At 41.6% G+C, this 19,034-nt stretch overlaps 1 protein-coding gene across 2 annotated transcripts; it reads left to right on the top strand.

The window, feature by feature from the left end:
• The first annotated feature begins 878 nt into the window (after positions 1 to 878).
• HACD2 (3-hydroxyacyl-CoA dehydratase 2) lies at positions 879 to 18,138 on the top strand. 2 transcript variants are annotated; one of them, XM_065751190.1, is made up of 7 exons: positions 879 to 1,099; positions 3,522 to 3,639; positions 3,972 to 3,990; positions 8,255 to 8,343; positions 13,879 to 14,000; positions 14,575 to 14,753; positions 16,782 to 18,138. In XM_065751190.1, exons 1-7 carry the CDS (start codon positions 879 to 881, stop codon positions 16,862 to 16,864), a joined length of 831 nt encoding a protein of 276 aa, XP_065607262.1. In that variant the 3' UTR covers positions 16,865 to 18,138. The 2 variants fall into 2 exon arrangements, with proteins under 2 accessions (XP_065607262.1, XP_065607263.1); XM_065751191.1 differs by lacking the exon at positions 879 to 1,099 and adding an exon at positions 2,641 to 2,766.
• The last annotated feature ends 896 nt before the right edge of the window (positions 18,139 to 19,034 follow it).

Raw genomic sequence — 19,034 nt, 5'->3', positions numbered from 1 at the left:
AAACGTGCTCGGTCTTTCCTGCACTGTGAGAGCCGTGGGGCACGGCACGGGGCTGCTGCTGCTCACACATCGCAGCCCCACTGCGTGTGAGACACTGTGAGACACGGCTTGTAGCGATGTGTTTCTTGAGCAAACCCTCAGCCCTTTGAAACTGTCATCTGTGCGAGATGGGCTCCGCCAGCTTGCGCATGTACCTTATCCACTGACTGCTGATTTCCATGTGGATAGGCACATCTGTAAAGCAGCAAAAGGTACAGCCGTGATCGCCCAGGACGTGGGCACGGCAAAGGCTGCAGGTATCAAAGCTGTAAACTCCGCCCTGGTGGCACTGCACAGGTGTCCCATTCCCTCTCCTCCTGTAACAGTCCCTCAGTATCCTACAGGCTGTGAGCTGCCTCTTTTTCTCCAAGCACACACCGAGCTTACTGTCGTTCCGTAGCTCCCTGTTAACGTCCCTTTTGTGTGCAGAAAACGACAAACTTCAGGATTGCTGCGGTGTACGTCACCTAATTCAGCTTTAAGCAATTGGTTCCAGCTTGTATTTAACCTTGAATTCTTTTGCTGTTGTTAGAAGAGCAGGAGAAAGGCTCTTCTATCTCAACTGAGGATACTTTCTGTACTCGAAACCCCGTCTGATTTTGCCAGCTACCCCAAGCGGTCCAATAAAGGGCGTTAGATGTCTGCAGAGCCGCGCTGGGGTCGGGACAGCCGCAGCAGCAGAGGTCGCGCGGTGATGCTGCACAGCTCGGACCGCTCACAAGACACCCTGACGTTACGCGGCAGCGACCTGCCGCAGGAACCGCTCGGAACCGGCCCCACGAGAAGCCGCGCGAAGGCGTGAAGGCACAAAGGAACGCCCGCTCCGCCCTCCCCCGTGGATGGCGGCGGCGGCTCCGCGCACGGCGCCGGGGAAGCCCCGCCCTTCGGCCCCGCCGTGCGCCGGGAGCGGGCGGAGGCCGCGGGAGCGCCGCAATATGGCGGCGGGCGGCGGCGGGCGGGCGGACAACGGCTACGGCGGGCAGCAGCCGCGGCGGAGGAAGGGCCCCGGAGCCCTGGCCACGGCGTACCTCGTCGTTTACAACGTGGTGATGACGGCGGGGTAAGGAGCCGGGCGCGGGGGCTGCGCGCGCCCCTCCCCGTCCCGGTGCGGAGGGGAGCTCGGCCGCGTGGAGGGGGGGGGGGCAGATGCGTTTTTAAGAGGCTGCGGAGCGCCGGCGTAACTTGGCTGGCGATCAAATCAACTTTTGAAAGATGGAGGCAGTTCGGGTGGGAGGAGGGAAGAGCCTTAAAAGGGGCACGGGGAGAGCCGGCCCCGCGGGGTGGGATGCGCCCGGGGAGGCGGTGCAGCCGCGGTCCCGCAGCTCAGCTCAGCTCAGCTCAGCTCAGCTCAGCTCAGCTCAGCTCAGCTCGTGCGCTGCCGCTCCTGCGCCCATCGCGCTCCCCCGCAGCGCAGGTGATGCAGGGCACGGCTCTGTCGGCTCTTTGTGCCCGGCTCCCCGCAGCGCTGAGGTTGTGCAGTGGGGCTGCTGAGGCTTGTGGCTCTGCGTGATGTGTGCGTGGTATTTTGCTTAGGCTGTTTTGCTTAGGTATTTTGTTGTTTTTTTCTCCCCACGCCCCGAAAGTGTTGATTTGCCCGAGCGATAAAGCACGGTGTTCGCAACGGAGCCTCTCTGGGCGCTCCCCTGAGCTGGCCCAAAGCATTAATTGTGCGTGCCGTATTCATTTTCCTTAATTTGAGGTGATCAAAGAGTACGCAAGTAGTCTAGCTTAAAGCTGCCGTGTGGCAGTTACTGAATGAAATGCAGCTGTTGTTTCAGGGCGCTTTTAGTGTCAGACAGAGAAGTCTGGACAGATGAGCTCCGAGCTGTGCTCCCTTGTGGCAGCGGGGCCTCCTCTGCCCTTCTGAACTTCTCTCCAAGCGTCTTTCTTGGTTGGTGTCAATGTGCTCACCCACTTCTGTGCTATCTTTCTTTCTCACTGAGAGTGGAGCGGGACAGAGGTGCTAAAAGCTCCTGTCCCAAATGGGAACATCTCTTAACGTTGCAGAGGTTGCTGCCTTGGTGTGTGCAAGCAGCTCTCCTGGGGAGGATGGAGGAGGCGAGCAAGGGGCTGGAGTTCCTCTGGTGAGAGCAGATGTCTGCAGGCCCGAACAGGAGCCCGTGTCTTGTGCAACCTGAGAAGTTGCTCAATTTGGTGACGTTTCTCAACCAGCAGGGAAGAGTGGGAAGATAAGAGGAATGGGACAGTGACAGCTGTGAGCTGTTGTAAGGGAGAAGCACTCGGTGCTGCAAGGGAGAGTCCTTGATGCTGTGGTGCTTCTGCGCTGAGTGCAAATGCCACATTCATCTGATTCTTTATAAACGGGAATTAGTTGGAGAACGACTGTTTTGGTTTCACGAGACTGCTTTAGCTGAAGCAGTTTCTTACTGATGGGAGAAGAGAGCTTGTTCCTCGCTGCCCATCCCTTCCCTGCTCCGTCTGCTTTTCTTCGTCACTCAGCTTGTGAGGAATCAGGCAGAAGTGGAGCAGCTGTCCTTGTGCTAACATGCATTGTTATGGACACAAGCTCGGGTGTCCGAGTTGCCTGTTACTGAAAAATCTGCACTTCAAAGTGCATTTCAAGTAACTCAGTTACTTTGGGAGAATGTTTGTATGCACTTCATAACATCTGAAGTAACATGGTACTTGCGAGTGTCTGATGTGCTGCAGATTACTGGGAAATGTGAAGAAATTCCTTTCCAAAGCCACAGCTGAAGTTTTCAAAAGGTAAAAGGCTGTTGTGGACTTTGTCTGGGTTTGGAAGGAGATGGAGATGAGGTGGGGTGGTGTTCAGAGTATTAGGGGTGGCCCAAGGGAGATCCAGGCAGTGAAAACTCAGGGTACGGCCAGTGAGGATTTTCAGGTTTACCTCCTAAATTAGCTGAGGAGTCAGAGAGCAGGGCTGGCAGGTCACCTTCTTCGTAATGAAGCTGAATTATATAGGCAGGCCCAGTTGCCTTGCAGTTATTTATGACTCTCGCAAAGAACATCTTGGAAATGGAGCTGGATGGTCATAAAGCCAAAGGCTTTACTTGGAACTGAGGCATTAAGGTTCCTTTTTGATCCTTGCTTGCTTATGTCATAGTTCTTAATTGTGGTATAGTGAGAGAGATTTGGCAGTAAGTGGTTTTCTGCTGAAGCTAAACAAAACGTGATGCCAATCTTGTTTAAAATGTCATAAGTACCTTCCGTAACTAAAATGCAGCTCATCGAAGGGTAAATCTAAATATTAAAGATACTGTCATCGCACTGATGCCACGAGATGCTTAAAAAACCATAGTATGCAATTTGAATGGGTTTGCAGGGAATCCAGACATTGAATGCTTGGAGTGTTATGCTCCAAAGTGAAGGTGGGCAGAAAGTTGGTGTGTTTCAGAACAGCTATATGTCCGCTGCTTTGTGGTGTACTGGGAGAAGTATCAAGGGTTTCTTTGTATTTGTGCTCTACCTAATGTGTCCTTAATGTTTCTTCTCTCTTGCAGGTGGCTTGTTATTGCCGTTGGGTTAGTTCGAGCATACCTGGCTAAAGGCAGCTACCATAGCCTTTACTACTCAATAGAAAAACCCCTGAAGTTCTTCCAAACTGGAGCTTTGCTTGAGGTGCGTGTGCTGGTCTTCTCCAAGGTTACTCATCAGTGTTTTGTTCAGCAGAAACAAAGCAGCCTTTGAACAGTTCTTTCTGGGTGCTGCTTTTTCATTACACTCTGTGAGGTAACTGAAGGTAAATGTAGCTCTGGAAGTGCATCACGCAGATGCTGAATGCTTTGCCTTTCAGCAAGCAGCACAGGAGCTTAGGGTCTGCAGAGCTGAACAGTGGGCGTCGTGTTTGAAATACCACTATTGAATCTAAAGCTCTTATGGTAGAATTAAATATTGTTTCTGAATTGCTCCCTTTGAAATGTTGGTAATTTCAGTTTTTCTTCTTGTTCCAGATTCTGCACTGTGCCTTCGGTAAGCTTGCACATTTTCACTTTGATTCTTTTTGTAGAAAACTGCAATTCTGGCAGTATATAAGCACTAAAAAATGTTATGCTCTGTGAATTGTCAGGTTTAAATCTTACACAACTTTCTAACATTTGCTTGAAGTACATTATTATTTTTTTTAGCTGAAGAAGTTGACAAATCACAAAAAAGAAAGTAATGTGTAGCAGGTTTTCACTTGACGTTACTTGATGCTGTTTTTTTATCTAGATCCTTCCAGTGTTACAGATCTTAGAGCAGTTTATAAATGCTTTGCAGGGGGTCGTGACTCTCCATTCTCCACGTTCTGTAATCTTCTGTACCAAGCTGTCTTTTCTCAAACATTACTTCTAGCAGCAAATAACTTAAAATCCAATGAAAACAACGTTCCAGGCACTTGAGCTTTGCCATGGCCATAGCACACAGGTATGTGCTATATAACTGGGAAGGGGGAAGCCACATTTTATCCCAGGTTCAGTCATTTTTTTGTGGAACTATCTGTAAAACTGAGTTTTTTTTACTGAAGACTTGAGTTGACAATTCTTGTTAGCCTCACACCGTGAGCCTGGGAGCAGGAGCAGAGCTGTGTGGCCTGGGGTCGGCAGTGGTGTCATGGGTCGGTCAGCCTGAAGGGTGCCACATCTGAAGGAAAGGCTGTATCTTGTCTGGCTGCTTGAGTTGTCATCAGGAGCGAGCGTTTTCACCTTAGCATCTGGACTGTTTGATCATGGAACAGAGAGCATAGAAATGTCTGCAAGATCAAAGATGCTGTGCTTTAGAAGGGAGCAGTGTTTGCCTGTGCCGCTGCTTAGCTCTGATTTTTCTGAACAACTGCCTTCTCAAAGAGACAGTTCAGGTGCTTGTGGTTTTAAATACAAGTATCTGAGCTCCTGCTTGCTAGCTGCTGTTTGAAGAGTAAGATAGCATTAAGGTTTCCTAAAGGTGCAGCTACAAAGCTGCTTTTTCCTGTTTGCTTATAAGCCATCGACATAGTGGAAGGTTCTTCAGGACCTGCAAGCTCATACTGACTGTGTGCAAAGGACTTTTCCCAGTAATTAAACCTGGCTGCTGGAAGACTTAGAAGCCTATTCATAAATTTGTCAGCAGAGGGCGGTGTAATTCTGTGTTTGATGTGGGAGTTCTTGGCCTTCCTCAGTAGTTCGGGTGCTCTGACATTGTTGCCTTGGGGAGAGCAGCTCCAGGTCATACCAAGATGTGCATGGTCAGATGCCTTCAAATTAATGTGAAGCCTTCTTAGAGTGGATGTTGATGTAGAGATAGCTGCAACTTAAGTGAAGGAAAAGCAACTTGGGTTGCTTGAACGTTCTTTTTAAAAACAAGTTTTCTCTACCCAGTAAATGTTCAGTCCTCTCCAGAGCTTCACTTCTTCTCTTCCTTCCTGGAAGTGATGTTTTTAATGTAAATAAATGGGTTCCTTCCAAATGAAGTCTTATAGTCAGCTTGTTTCAATTTCCTGTAATTAGCATTCAGGTTTTTGTGGGTGTTCCTGTTAGGTTAACCAAGCAGCAAATAGCTGTGTGCATTGTTTTTTAATGCTGGGTATTCCAGCACAGAACTGATGTTCAGGGTCTGAATATGCAGCCATTGCACTCATTCAGAAAAACAGAGGTATTAAGGCTAACATGACTGTCAGGAACAGGAATGTGTCATGTAGTTGCTTGTGCTGCCAGTGTGGTCCTTCTGATCCTGTTTTATTTTACTAAATCTCAATTGTGTTTTGTTGTTTTTAACCTGAGTAGTCGCTGCTTGTTTTAAAAATGCTATTTTTGGCAGATAGGGAAGTCCTGTGTAAGAGGTGGTGAGAAGGATAAGTTAAACCTCCAAACCTGGGGCCAAAAGACTTGCAAATCAAATGGTTTTTTTTGTTTTGTTTTTTTTTTACAATCCCAAGGGTATCATGCAGAAATACTGGAGCACCAATGCCTTACTGTTTTCTCAAACTAAACTCGTGCACAGATGATGACTTGTAAGAATATAAAAATCCCCTTGGATTATGTTTTCCATTCTCCTTACAATATATCTCTGCACAAGTGAGTGGCAGGAGACGTGGTCCTGTGTTCCAGGTGGCTGCAGAATAGGGAGCAAGATGACTGTACCAGCGTGTGTGTGTGCAGTGCTGAGAATCCTGCTTGAGCTGAAATGAAGGGTGGATCCATTTAGCCCAGGTTATCCTCAGCCACATAACTTAGTATCAGTGGTGAGAGCCACAAGTGGAATGCTGCCGTGTTTTTGTACCATTATAACTCAGTCTCTTTGTTTTTGCTAAGTTTCTTTTTTTCCCCACAAAAAGTATTTATAACTGCCCATTTACTTTTTTTTTCCTGTTAATGAGAGTATTTATTAGCTAAATGAAATGAGGTTGCACGGCTGGCTTGCTGCTGCTGTCTGCAGAAGTGTTGTCTGTAGGGTACTACAGTGATTAGTTACAGATTTCTAAGTAATGCCACATAAAAAATAATAATAAAGTCTCCAAGTCTTCCAGACTATTAAAAGTTTCTATCAAGGGAGAAACAGAGAAATTGCAGATTGCTTTGCCCCTGGAGCTGTGGTTCTCTTCTGATAGAAAAGCTTATCTGTGACAGAAGGTTGTTCACACCAGTGTGACTTTTCTCTCCGTGTCCTTTCACTAGCATCTGAAACATTAGCATCTGTGAGATAAGTGCTGCAAAACACAGAGACTGATAGGGGAGTGTTTCCAATAAGTGTGGTTGTGAACAGTACTTAAGTGAAGATTTAAAAGTAGAGAGCTCTGTGTGAAGAGAGTAGGTAACACAGCACAGGCACCAAAGAGGAGAAACTGAAGATCAGGTGAATTGGAAAGTGGGTATTCAATTCTGTGACTTGGGTAGCAGGCAGAACCTAACCTGAATGTGCGTGGCACTGATAGCCTGGGAGAGCTTCTGCCTGGAGGAATTTGGTGAGAGGTGATGGGAGTTGCCAAAATGAAGAAGCTGTGAGAGTTTGTGAAGGAAATGGAGGAAAAAAAAGGAAAGCCTTGGTTAAGTGCATCTTCTAAGCCTCATCTAGAGTCACTGCAGTAGCAGCCGTACCGTAGTGAAGCTTCGCAGTACTCTCTGATAAGCTGGTGTCGATGCTGGTTGACTTTGCTTTAGCCTGCTTAGTTAGGAGGGATGTAGGAGCTCCGCCTTTAAGCGATGATGCATACAGCCTGTTCTCAACTGGGAGCTTCCTGGGGGAGGGGGAGAACTCATCAGAGCTGGAGGATTTTCTGCGCGAGGCTTAGTGCAGTACTGAGAGAGGTCTGGGCAAGGCTTACTGCTTGGGCTCGGGAGCCCTCTGTCTGCCAAGAGCTGCTCTCGCAGGCACAGTGTTAGGTGACCTGTTGAAAATGCCAGGTTTAAAATTGTCTGTTGGACAGTTTTAGGGTAATTTAGAGCAATTAGTGAATAATTAGAGGTGAGTAAAGTTTACATAAATTGTAGCTAGTGAGTCACTGAGTTTGATCTCATCTTTTTGGCTTAGATTGACATTGTCTTGGCCACAACAAACTAAACCTTATTTGTCTCACTGTGACATAATCTTGGTTGGTTCCTGGTTAAGTCTTTTTTGGCTTATTTATAGATTCCTTTGCAAGAACATCAAGCCATTTTGCCTGTGAAAGGATGTTAGAAATTGCATGAAAGAAAAGATATTGCAGGTGTATTTTAGAGGCTATGTCTGTTCTTGTGTTTGCTTTCATCATACTGCTGGAAGGGGATAAACATTGTGTTGTACAGCATAGACTTTTTGTGCAATCCTGCAGCTTTAAATGATTTCTGCTCTTTCTTAACTGAGTGTGCAGAACACTTCTGGTCAGTTTAATCAGCATCTCAGAACTTACTCAAAAGAGCCACTTAAATCTGCTTTTTAGAGAAAAATCTTAAAATTTAGTAACAAAGATTGTCATGTGTATTTATTTTAATGAATCATACTTTATTTGAGAGGATGTGTCCCAAAAGCTCTTTGAAGCCATCTCATTCAGCTGTTTTGTATGTTGAGCAATGTGCAAACTTGTCTTTGTGTTTTGATATACAAATTCTTGGTCAGGGGACTGCATTGTGCTAGGCTGTATAAATGCAGCATAGGACAGGCTTCATACTCTCAAATAAAAAATAAAGAAAATTATTTTCTTCCCCAAACTTTGTGTAACTTTGACTTTGACTTAACTGTGCTTTATGTCCCCGCCCTCATTCCAATGGTCAGGGATATTTACTAATTGCAAAATATCTTCCAGGCATTGTTCCCTCTTCTGTTGTTCTGACTGCTTTCCAAGTGATGTCAAGGGTTTTCCTGACCTGGGCAGTAACCCATAGTGTAAAAGAGGTAAGTTATGCTACAAAATAGATTACAAAAACTCATGTGACCCATGCTGAAAAGCATTTCTTGATTGCTGTCTTGTTTTCCTGGCAATGTCTTCTGTTGTATCACAGTGTGTGAAACTGAGTTTATGTGGATCAAAGGCATAAGATTAGGACATTGTTTATTTTTTCCTGGATAATCAAATAGATGGAGGTTTGAGTCTCACACTGTAAGGCATCTAGCTCCTGAATAGCGTTTGTAGTCTTCACTGAAAGTTGTAGAGGTCCCAGTATGCCATCTGGACCCTGGAATTTGGGACAGCATTCTGGTATTGATCTCACAGGAGCAATAGCAAGATCTCTTCACTGCCTCTTCCATACGTGATTGACTTGCTATTCCACAGTATATGGAATCTCCTACTCAAATGTTTGTTCATGGCAATTCTTGTATGTTCTCCGTGATCTCTTTTCCAGGATAATCTTCCTTCTATCTTTGGTTAATCTTACTTGCATCCAAGTACAGGCAAGTTTGGGTTTCTGGTTGTTTTGCAGTGCTTACCATGCCAAATATTACTGTACTTATCACCAGTGTCTACAGAATCTTCTGTAAGCAGTCATTTGAAAATGATTCCCAGTGGATGGCTGTTCTAATATCTGAATGTGCTTTAGGTGATACAGGTTGTGCTGATTGACTTCACATCATATGAATACTTCGTGATAGTTCACATATTCTGTGTCTGTTCTGTCAGTGCAGCCAGCTGATCTGTTTCTCTTTAAGGAAAGAAATCAGTCTTGATCTACGGTCGGCATGGCTGACTGAAAGGCAGACATCTACTGTTGTGATGTATGCATATAAACTTTGTGGCTTGACATGGAGAATGTATTAAGGGATTTGTCTCCTTGCCAAGTCTTCAGGGAAGCTGCTTTCTCTTCTTCACTTCCACACCTGTTGTCAGAATGTCCATTCATTTGCAGAGGAATGTAAGTCTCTCTAGTTCCTAATAATTAACTTCCTTTTCTGATAATATAGCAGCTGTCCATGTGGAACCTTAGTTTTGTTCTACTTGAAGTGAATGAATGTTATTTTCCTCAAGAAACTCAAAATCTAGTAAATATTTATGGCTTTGGTGCACATAGAAGTATTCCCTTCTCTGCAGCTCAGTGCTAGGTAAGTCTGTACAGTGATTATGGGCTGGGCTTTTTTAACCTTATGCCCACCAAAAAAAAGGAAGAGGCAACAGCAAAATCAGAGGATATGCCAGGAAGGTTAGCAAAACATTCAGTTTTTAACAGGGATCACTTCAATAATATTGCAGATGTTTTTTTCCCTCACACTTGTGTGGTTGTTTGGTTAAAATCTTGAGGCTGTCTTATGTGTTCCTTTTTTTAATGTCTCAGAAAGTAGGCCTAAGAATGATAAGGAGTCCAGTGATGAGCTTTTCACCTCTGACTTAGAAGGAATAAGTCAAATGAAGAGGTTATGTTCCTTCCCCTGTCACTCTGTCTTCACCCCATGCAGAGAGCAAGCAGTCTCACCTGTGTTTCAAGTGTCACAAGTGTTCTACTCTTTCTAAAGGGCTGTCTGCACAAGTGAGCTCCATGGTGAAGTCCAGGATTAAATTCTCACGCAGCTTTATGGAACTTGTAAGCTATGCAGTTGCATGGTGAGGTTCTTGAAAAATAAAACTGTTTTCCTCTTTAACTTTTTGAGAGCTGTTCGATATCTTGCTTTTTCAGACTGCTTCATATACGATAAGGTTAAAAGAAGAAAAATCTGTGTTGCATCCCTTCTTTCTGCCCAAATATACTTTGAGATACCTGATATGATCTGAAGCATGCTTCTTGCCACTAACATGTTTGTGCTTTTTGTTTGATTTAGTACTGATGTGTTGTTAAATTCAGTATTTATTATAAATGTTAAAGCATGACAAATGTTAAAGCACTGTACACTTCCTGGAGTAGTGATTAGGTTTCCCTTTATCTCCCCAACATAATTAGCTATTAGCTTAGTGGAGTAGGACCTGGCATGTAATACAGCACTTGTACTCCAGAAAATAATGTTTTGTCCTTGTATTGGAAATGATTTAATTTGATGAATTTGACTGTTTCTTCTGCAAAGGAGGGAAGAGAATGAGGAGTGAATGGCTGAATGAAGATAGGGATAGGAAAACAGAAGGTGCTCTTCAGTTCTAAGTTGTCTTTCTGAATTTATGTGTACAGTGAGATCATCTGGTGCCATCACAGAAGGGCTTTGGTGAGTTCAGTGTCTCACCTGGTTCTGACAGCTCATTAGAAAAAGTGCTAGCTGTGATTTAAAGGTACTATTGCAAAGGTGGGATTGTATATATTTAGAGGAACCTTTCTAGAGCACAATCAAAAAGCACAGTTTGAGAAAAACATGTACAGCTTATTGAGCGGACATTTGTGACTCCAGCATCTGCAAACTCACCACCTTTCATCAGTAGTAAAGGATACTTACATTTAAGATTGAAGAGCATCTTAATTGCACACTGGGAAGTTCAGAATGCCAAATGAGTGAGTGTAGCTGACAAGCCTAATTTATCACTGCTTTACGTTTGCATAAAGTTTGAGTAATTCTGCACAGCACAAATGTCTGTCAGGCCCTTTGTACCTACCTTTACACCTATAGTCTCACAAGGCTGCATTGTTTTATAACTGATATACCACAAAACCCAAGCTATAGACTCTGGGGAGAGATGTTTCAACATTTCTGTTGCATAGTGATGCTGTTTTCTGTTTTATGATGTATTGAGCTGAAATTATTGGTAAATTATCTATCTGACTGTTACTCTTAATTCTGTAGATTTCTCTATATTTTTAGGTTTATGATATCTTATACCTTTCAAACCTTGAATGTAACTGTAGTACATAAGAAGAACAGTAAAAGCATTTTAGGCTTTAGTTTAATTCCCAATTGTGAATCTCAGTGTTGCATCTTAAAAGGATATAAGTTCTCTTGTATTTTAAGACTGTCTGTTATTTTCAGTCATGAAGGCAAGCTAAAATATTTTCAAGGCCCCCTGGATATTAAATGGAAATGCATGCCAAAGATTGTGTCCATGGTATGATTTACCCTAATTAAGGCAGTTGGATAAATAAGTTGTATATAAAACGTAGAACGTGCTTAGACTTTTTCTTAACACCACCTTCTAAGACTGGCATGAAAAAACAGGGGAAAGAAAACTGGGTTCTGAAGGTAGTACTGGGATTTGTGGTCTGCTGTTTATTGGCTCTATTATCCTCCTTATGCAGAGATTGGAAGAGGAGTGGTACAAATGCAACATTAGCAGTGCCTAAATGAATAAGGCTCTTGAGGGACTGTTTTGTAAATCAGTTCCCAGGAGTTTCATATTGTGCACCTGAGACATCTTTATCTACAGTACTGAGAAATTGTCAGTCCTCAAAGAGGAGCTCTAATAGTGATGGCCTTTTGACAGATCTGTTACTGTGTAAGAAATATACTTTTGAATTATGAGCTGTGGAATGTAGTTTAAAATATGATAAGGTGCACAGTAATCTTGTGCTCCTCATTACTAAAGAGTGTTGGAAAGATCTCTTTCTTACAAAATGAGTACCAGTTTCCAGTGTTCCTCCTTATTTCAGTAAGGACACAAACTGTAATTCCCTGTTAAACGATGTTTTTGTTTTTGATGATGCGAGTTGTTTCAGTCATTTCCAAGCACGGTTCTAATGCTGAAGTCTATGGAAAAAACTAGACTTGAGAAAGCAGTGTTACAAGTCCTGCAATCATCTGGTGGTTAGACTTTCAGTTCTCTCTCCTTCTATGGGCATCAGTCACTGTTGGCCTAACAGTTTCTTGTCCTTGCTCGTGTCTTTTGTGTGCGACTTCAAGCTATACATTTTCATTTGTTGGTTCTACTGACTTCCATAGTTAGGGAAGAAGTAGATTTTCAAAGTACAAGGTGAAATCTGTGATGCATAGGTTTAGATTATTTGCTGAGCTGCTAGTCCTTATCTGACCAGAAGATGCAGCTCTGGAGTGCTTGTGAAGCACAGTCCTCCTCAGGAACAGCATCATCTGCAAAACGATGCTAACTTCCAGGTTGAGAACTGAGTTGTTTTTATAAAGCAGACCACAAGCAGAGTTAAGATCCTTTTTTAGTTACTCCAGCAATGTAAAAAAATACATTTGGTCTCTTCTCTGAAGTCTTCAAATAGATTTTGGGTGCTCTTTTATCGTCTTGTAAGGTAGACTAATATCATCAGTTTCAAGTGAAAAAGGACAAGGTGTGTTTGGTGCAGAATGCCATGAGAGTGACTTTCATTGTTACACAGAGCAGAATACAGAATAACAGCAATTGCACTTCACAGGATTCTCACTGTTTTTATACAGTTCTTTTTGGATTCTGTGGTCTCTGTAACAGGGATTCTTTAATGAGTAATCCTTGTGAACTTTTTTAGACACAAGTATATGATCAGTCCTTTCCTATTAAAAGGTTTCTACTTGCACATATATTTTCTTGTTCCTTTGTTTGTACATGTACTCTGCCCAAGATGAATAGGGTGTACCACCCACACCTACTGACTTCCTTTTCCCTTTTTTCAAGAGTTGGATAAAAAAAAGTAAATGCAGCTCCACATAGCTGAGCTCTTTTTGTTCCCACGGTCTACAGAATTTGGGCTGAAGGTACTCAGCTGAGAATTCACATCATGCTTCTGTTGGGTGGGGAGGGTGCTGCATCAAAAATTGTATTGACTCTCTGGAGTTTATTGTGTAGGTATGTGACCATATGTAATTCCTCATATCTGCTTTCCATCTGAAACCCATAATTATGCTCCTGAATCTAACAGTTCATTTTATAATACCGGCTTTTGAAGGTTGAACTTCAAAACCTGAAGGGAGTAAAAACTGTTTCTGTAGCGTGCATTTGAAATTGTATCTCTACCAGGTACAAAGCAGTGAAACAAAGTGATGCCTTGAGCATTACAGTAACATTTAGAGGAACAATGTTGCATGCCGTAATGGTGAAGGAGCAGGGAAGGGTGTAGCAGGTAGTTGTCAAGCTTATCTGAAGTGGGGTGGGCAACCTGAGGTTCTTTTCTCCTCTGAGCCTGTGTGGTACTGGTTGCTGTCCCCCTGCTGCTCAGAATGTAGAGCCAGTTTCTCACTTGAAGAGAGTGAGGAAAAAGTTTTCCTCGAACTCAAGAAATAGCACTGGGTAGGATCAGGCTGTAAAATCTAAACCACATTTTGAGTGCTAGCAGCGTCTGTACTATAAAGCAATCTCAGGACTGAAGCAGAACTTGGTACTATATGGGAGTGGAAAGGAAAAGTTACAATCTGTTCTCAGTATCTGATCAGCAGAGCTATTCTTAAGCCAACTAGAAAAATATGGAGCATGACAAGAGATTTTTTTTTGCTGTTGTTACTAATGTTGCTCTTAAGCTTTTTCCTAGAGTCTGTTTTCTAAAGTGATGCAGTAAAGCAGCCCATGGGAATTACTTTCTTGGGGGTGCTTAAGTCTAGTGAATAATGAGTAACATGTGTGTTCATATTTTACCTGCTTCTTCCTTGCAGGTACAGACTGAAGACAGCGTCCTGTTGTTTGTAGTGGCCTGGACGATCACGGAGATAATCCGTTACTCTTTTTATACCTTTAGCTTGTTAAACCATCTCCCCTATCTCATTAAATGGGCCAGGTAGGTGACAATAGAAAAAAGTAGCCTTAAAGCACTGTTTTGACAGGGCTATTTCTTCTGTAACATAGTTGCAGCACAAGAAGTTGCATTCTGTCTCAGGGTAATTGTTCTGATTGTGAATGTGACTTCATAGCTTCTTTCCAACTGATTTCTGGATTAAAAATGTATTAAATGTTAGGTGGAGTACTTTGTCAGAGCTCAGTACCATTTGCAAAGTGATTATGGTAAGTAAACTAATATTTAACAGCAACCATTGAATCCAAGGGCGATACATGAAACGGTTGAAGTTGTTAATTAATACTGACTGACCCTGTTTTAATAATATGTCCTCAACTAAAGAGTTTGGAGGTCGAAGTAATGAAGCATGGGGGTGGGGGAATTGTTTTAAATATACCATTCGTATTCTCAAAGATTGTCCTTAAATAATTCAGAACTGGTTGTTGTCTTGCACTAATGTTCACAGCTGCCATGCTCAAATCAAATCCAAATTAAGGATGTAACAGTTGAATATCCTTAGCAGTACTTCACTGCTTTGTCACAACTTTTAATCCTTTTCTTAAATGTTTTGTTCTAGGTATACTTTGTTTATAATATTGTATCCAATGGGAGTCTCTGGTGAATTACTCACAATATATGCTGCATTACCCTTCGTCAGGCAGTCTGGCTTGTACTCCATTAGTTTACCCAATAAGTACAACTTTTCTTTTGACTATTATACATTCCTGATCCTGGTTATGATCTCTTACATTCCACGTAAGTACAAGTTTGTTAGTTCTTTAATATTAAAAGCAGTCTCAGGAAAAGCTAACAATTGTGAGATTAGCATATGCACAACATTTTGCAAAATTCATTTTGGAAATTATTTAAAGAAAGAAGTCAGATTTAAAACTGCAGAGGTCAATTTCTAGCAGTGCTTGTGATTTAGTTATGCGTTTTTTTCTCTTACACTTGATACGTAAAATAACCATAGTACTTAGCAAACGTTGACATCTTCATTTTATTCCCTACTTGCAACTTCCAGGAGAACAAGGTTTAAAGCAGCTTCTTAAAATTTGGTTCAGGAATAAGAATGTAGCTTTTGCAGTAATGGCTAGGGAGGCGTTCCTGTTGAATTAACTTGAATTGATGCTATCTCTGGTTAATATTTTTACAGGTGAGGGTTTGGCTTTGCTGCTTAGAAACAGTGATTAAGAACATTTAGGTCTTCAGCCAATTTAGATATGCAAATAGAAGTGCAAAATAATGCAGTGACTCTGCTGCTAGCTATGTGTGTAGCTGTTTTTATATGAACCTTGTTGCTTGTGCTGAATGACAAATCATATTCTGAGATTTAAATTTCAGTAGTGTGGCTTTCTGTAAGCAATTGCTCTTTCTGTGAATTATTTTGTAATTTGGACATCAAAATGTCTAACTTTTTCCTGCTGTTTCTAAGAATTCTTTTTATACATTTGTAGCTACTTGTCCCTGTCCTCCAGAAACACTGATATTATGAACTCCATGGAGACAGAATAACTTTTGTTCCTCCCCTAACAAACTAATTAATTACTTCTCATGGGATTGGTAGATCACAACTGACAGAACACATGAGTGGGAAGCACACTGAACTCGATTTTCCCCGTTTCTCCATTAAAATTGTAGTCTCTCAGATGAGATTCTGTAATTTGTTATCATTTGCTGGTTGTGTAACTTGAATTCAGTATTTTATTTTTTTAATTATTGTTAATTGGTATCTTCCTTAAGTCTGAGAACTGACTGCTTGAACTTGAGAAGTCTTAGGTACCTTTTCACAGGAAGGTATTCCTGTGTTGTTCCAGAGATGCAGGAAGGGCAACAATCATTACAGTTGTTTGTAAAAGCAAACTGCAGTTTTGCCTTCTGAACCTACTGAATGTCTTGTAAGTTTTCAGGGAAGTTAACATCACAAAGAAGGCAAGCTTTAAAAACCATCATTAAAAATTGAGGTTAATGTTCTTGGTAGTTGCATCTGCAGAGATATGTTCACTACTTAACACTGGTGGAGTGAAATGAAACAAAGGGCAGGACTGCAGGAAATAGTCATGATATTTAATACTGGGAAAGAAAGCCTAAGGAGAAGATGCTAATCCAAAAAGGAAAAAAAAGTACATATTAAGTAGTCTTTGGTTTTCTTACACTTATAACAAGCACTAGGCAAATGTAACTGATGTTGTCTATGCTGATATTGACCTTATTTATTTATCACATTCTTCACAAAGATGGAAGTTTAGTCTCTCTTGTCAGCTTTTGCTGTTTTGCACCCCCTATTTCATTCTTCTGTAAACGTACCATGTAATGTAGTCTTAGAAATCAGAGGGAAAAAAGCTTTGCATGGAGGATAGAGATGCAAGAGGTGCCGATTTGTATGAAGTTTTTTTAGATCCTGAAAAAGAGGCACTAGAATCATAAGATATGAAACAAATCTGTAAATTTCATTCTTTCAGATGACTTCCATTTCTCATGGTCCTTCTTTTCCTCCCTGCAAAGCAGTTTATTGTACGCATGCAGTTCAAGAAACTTTGTCATTTCTTCTTTATGTGCAGAGTTAATTATGAAATAATGATTTTTGCCTTTAATTAAAAATTGAATAGTTCTAAGAGAAATTAAATATCTGAAATCTAAAGGCAATATTGCTTGTTTTTAGCCAGGAGATGATTTGTGCAGAGTGGATAAGCAGATAGTCTTTTAATGGAATTGGTGACCTTGAGTATGGGGGTGTGTCTAATACAGAAGCCTTACTTCTTACCTTGTCTGTTTTCTCTTCAGTCTTTCCCCAGCTGTATTTTCACATGCTACATCAGAGGCGAAAGGTGCTTTCTCACACTGAAGAACACAAGAAATCAGAGTAATTTCAGTTCTTTCAGAACTTTTTGAACATCAAAATGCTGCAGATTTTCAATACCCAGTATATTTATAATGAATATACCAAGATAAAACTGTCAGAGGTAAAAGACCAGTAATTAGCAAAAATAACCAATAAATCTGATTTCGCTGAAATTCCAGTGTAAAACATTCAAATAATTTTCAGCTTGCAGTGCTTCAGAAAACTTCTAAACTTTATCTGGCTTGGCAGGTAGCCTTTTACTTTTCATTAAATGTTGTGCTAAACAGTTTTCATTTTTGTTACTAAATGCCTGAAGGTTACGGTATGAATGATGAAATTGTACACACTAAATGCCTGAATTGGGTTTGTGTCAGTGATACCTCTTTTTTTCCAAATGCTTGACTGCATGCCAGAAACTGTATGTATTGCTGTGGAAGCAAACAAAATGCTCTGGAATGCTTTAGGATTTTGTCAGAGACTCCAGTGGAGAATGTAATCCAGGCAGTGTTTGAATTTAGAAAGGTAGGCTGTGTATTTAAAAGGTGATGGAAATGAGAATAGCAAAGCAATTATGGGAAATGAGGGTTCATTAGGAATTTAAGCAGTAGGGTGTCTGACCAGAGAGTGTTCTTTGAAGATCTTGTTTAAGCTGATTATTCAAATGTTAATGTTAATTCAGAGGCTATAATGCTTATCTGAAACATTAAAACTCCTCTAAGTACTGCAGCCCAGGATGCTTTTTTAAATATTGAAAAAATAAAAAAATAACTGTAATATTTCTTGTGATATCAGTAATTAATCTAAAGAATATAAGGAGACAAGTCACCCCGAAACAGATGCAGTTTTTCTCTCCTTTTGGTTTTAAATGATCATGTATAATCATTGTCCACTATTTCAGTGATATCATCCTTTAGTGTTAAGAAGTATTTGGTCTACTGTGGAATCATTTGAGAACTTCATTCTTCATTACTTTTTTTTTTTGATTGCTTAAAGTGTATCACTCTAGAACATCCAAACAGGCAGTTCTAGGCACTCAGTTTCTGAAATGTTGTAAGAACGCTGAATAATGAGTACGTTTTTGAAAGCAGATTATCTCATGTATTACTTGCTGCTTTTACAGTTTGGACTAGCTTTCCCTTACCTGCCCTTCTGAAACAGCAGAAGAGCACGGAAAGGTAGATTTTTGAAGATGCTTGCTCAGGGTTCTCAGGCTAAATCTTCCCTTGGGAAGGCAAAGCAGAAAATGAAAGGACCGAGCCATGTGGTGAAGCAGAATCCACTGCTGTGTGAGCAGTAGCCCAAAATACAAGCAAAAAATGTTTACTGGGGAAGGGACAGGAAACAGAGGGCACAAAGGGACCAGGGAAATGAGCAGACATCTAATCAAAGGCAAAAGGAAATGTAGCTAATGGACACTGCTGTGTCATGTATTGAATGTTGAATAGTACTGACCCTACCTACCCCATTGGAGCTACCAGACAACAAGACAAGGGCATCCCTGACTTCCCTCTTGTAACATCATGATGCACTGCATAAATAAGGTGTGACTGTTTTATGCCCACCAGCAGCTACCTCCCCCTGGGCACAATTAGTATCTGTGTCCCAATTACTTGTGCTTGACACCTTGCAGTTCTCCCTAAACGTGGGTCAATGAGTACTAAGTGCAATGCCTCTTTGTTCTAGCGCTGGTGCAGAGCCACATTTACAATTGCTCTTTGTTTTTACATTTGTCAGAGCTATATTAAATTAAAACAAAACAAAACAAACAAATACCAAACAAAAACCCCACAGAATCCTGCAATTTTCAGTCATTTCTTTTGGCTCCATCAAAACATCCGACTGGACGTTTCTAGCACTCAGTAATGTGTAGCACCTTTCCTGTTCAAAGCAAATCTGACTATTGTATGTTTGAAGAGGATAAGAGACAGTAACAATCTTCGCTTCTATTTTGAACCTTTTGTAGACAGTTGTAGGCTGTAAGCAAAAATACTGTGGCAACATTCAACCTCAGAATGGCTTTGCATTCAGAGATGAAACTATTCAAAGTCATTCCTCTATTAGCCTGTGTATTTCTTTGCTCTGGTTGTCTGAGAAATGTTGCATTATACTGAACTCATTGTTTAAAAGTTCCACATCTGAACAAAACGTCTCCTTTTGCTTGTTCATGGTATCAAAGATATTTGTGACAGCATTTC

This window comes from Cyrtonyx montezumae, unplaced genomic scaffold (assembly GCF_038088225.1).
Source record: "Cyrtonyx montezumae isolate F1298 unplaced genomic scaffold, pur_monq_1.0 scaffold_7, whole genome shotgun sequence".
NCBI classification, from domain to species: Eukaryota; Metazoa; Chordata; class Aves; order Galliformes; family Odontophoridae; genus Cyrtonyx; species Cyrtonyx montezumae.
Note: the sequence above shows the minus strand (reverse complement) of the source record. Positions and strands in the feature narration are given on the sequence as shown.